Raw genomic sequence first — 2,036 nt, forward strand, 5'->3', positions numbered from 1 at the left:
CATCATAGTTTATTTTTTGTTGAATGGCCCCATAATAGCTTAATTGTCTGATTAGTTGCTAATCAGGATTAATTAGGTCCTTACATTTCGTTATGCATGCTAGTAACATGGTATATTTGATGCTCGAGCGCGGCGAGGTGGTTAACCGACGAACACACAACTCAGGAAATGAATGAGTGGCCGAGAGAGATTAGCGAGGCATCATCAGTGGCGGTGCCTACGTACGTACGTGTCGCTCGACTGGATTCCAGCACTTAATCTTTGTTTTGCTGATAGGCTTAATCAGTGGCCGGTTCCACCACCCAATTTCTGGGTCCCACAGTAATCTAAGTGTTCCTTTAGACATCTCATCAAACCACCAATTTCTGGCTTGGAGTACGTATGAACACACCAACGATTAGAGATTATGGCAGATTGTACCCATGTGCTGCCCGAATAATTGTAACGACCTTCGAGCCACCAGATCGATAATGCATGCCGGCAGAAAAATGTGCCCCATGCATGCATCGACAAACAGTGCAGGGGCACAGCAGCTGGACGGCACCACTATAAAACCGCGACATCTCCCGTGCTTCTTTTCACTACACAAGGCACTCCACTTTGTAAGCTCGTTTGATTCCAAGAACAAGAAGCTCCCTAGTCTATAGCAGCCACCATGGCACGGCGCTTTCTGGCTGTGCTCACCGTGGCCCTGGCGCTCTTGCAGGCCGCCTCAGCCAAGTCCTGGCTGGACAAGAGGTTCAACACGGACGGCACCGTCCGCACGGGGTACGACGCCTCGGGCCAGCAGGTGGTGATGCTCAACCTCAACCAGCAATCCGGCGCCGCCGGCTTCAACTCCAAGGAGCAGTTCCTCTACGGTGAGTTCAGCATCCAGATGAAGCTCATCCCGGGAAACTCCGCCGGCACCGTCTCCTGCTTCTACGTAAGTCCATCAGCTTTACTTCTACAAGGACCAAAACTTATTAACCTGGCACGATCGATCTTTATTCTTTAGTAGCTAGACTCAACGTTGCTGTTAATTGCAGCTTTCATCCGGTGACGACCAGTGGCGCGACGAGATCGACATGGAGTTCATGGGCAACTCGACGGGCCACCCGGTGGTGCTCAACACCAACGTGTGGGCCAATGGCGACGGCAAGAAGGAGCACCAGTTCGATCTCTGGTTCAACCCCGCCGCCGACTACCACACCTACACCATCATCTGGAACCCGGAGAACATCCTCTTCAAGGTGGACAACTTCTTCATCCGGTCCTTCAAGCGCTTCGCCGGCCTCCCCTACCCTAGCTCCAGGCCCATGAGGCTGCACGCCACGCTCTGGGATGGCAGCTACTGGGCGACCGAGAAGGGCAAGATCCCGATCAACTGGTCCAACGCGCCCTTCGTCGTCTCCTATCGCACCTTCTACGCCAACGCCTGCGTGAGCGGCGGCGCGTGCCATGCGGGCAGCGGCAGGTGGATGAACAAACAGCTCAACGGCGCCGAGTGGGGCACGGTCAAGTGGGCGGAGCGCAGTTACATGCGCTACAACTACTGCAACGATGGGTACAGGTTCCCGCAGGGGCTCCCCGCCGAGTGCAGCCGCTACTGATCCCCGCCGGGCATCCATTGTTGATATGGATATCTTTTTCTTGGATACAGTGCATGATTCTTGTTCTTCTTTGTTAATTTGTGTTTTAAAAGCAGCCCTGCAGCAATGTGTGGGCGATTGTTTGTACACCTAGTTTTTTTCCCTGAAGAAAGATGCATGTAATTTTTATCGTGCCTTTGGTTACAGCAATATATAGTACTTTAATTTTATGAGCTATGATCGTGAATTTTATTATGGTGTCACTGAGCAAAACAAACCAATGTTTTAAATAGCAGGCTATGCTATTTAGCGGCGGCAAAAAAAACAGAAGCTATGAAAAGTTATAGCGAGGCTAAGCCTCATTTAGTGTTTTTTCTTAAATCATGAAAAATTGAAAACATAAGTATAGAATCAGGCATCATATATGATATATCACGTATAATTGACATATACACGTGTTCTAAC

The 2,036-nt window shown here is 50.2% G+C and overlaps 1 protein-coding gene across 1 annotated transcript; it reads left to right on the top strand.

Moving 5' to 3' along the window:
* Window positions 1-571: 571 nt before the first annotated feature.
* Window positions 572-1,801, top strand: LOC125541652 (xyloglucan endotransglycosylase/hydrolase protein 8-like). The gene is made up of 2 exons (XM_048705004.1): window positions 572-925; window positions 1,029-1,801. Exons 1-2 carry the CDS (start codon window positions 656-658, stop codon window positions 1,590-1,592), a joined length of 834 nt encoding a protein of 277 aa, XP_048560961.1. The 5' UTR covers window positions 572-655; the 3' UTR covers window positions 1,593-1,801.
* Window positions 1,802-2,036: the final 235 nt, after the last annotated feature.

This window comes from Triticum urartu, chromosome 2, assembly GCF_003073215.2.
Source record: "Triticum urartu cultivar G1812 chromosome 2, Tu2.1, whole genome shotgun sequence".
Classification (NCBI taxonomy): Eukaryota; Viridiplantae; Streptophyta; class Magnoliopsida; order Poales; family Poaceae; genus Triticum; species Triticum urartu.

Bases quoted from the DNA above. Each gene is read 5' to 3' on its own strand.
- LOC125541652 (XM_048705004.1), top strand. From the start codon at position 656: ATGGCACGGCGCTTTCTGGCTGTGCTCACCGTGGCCCTGGCGCTCTTG. The intron at 926-1,028 runs GTAAGTCCATCA...TGTTAATTGCAG, and splicing joins GCACCGTCTCCTGCTTCTAC to CTTTCATCCGGTGACGACCA.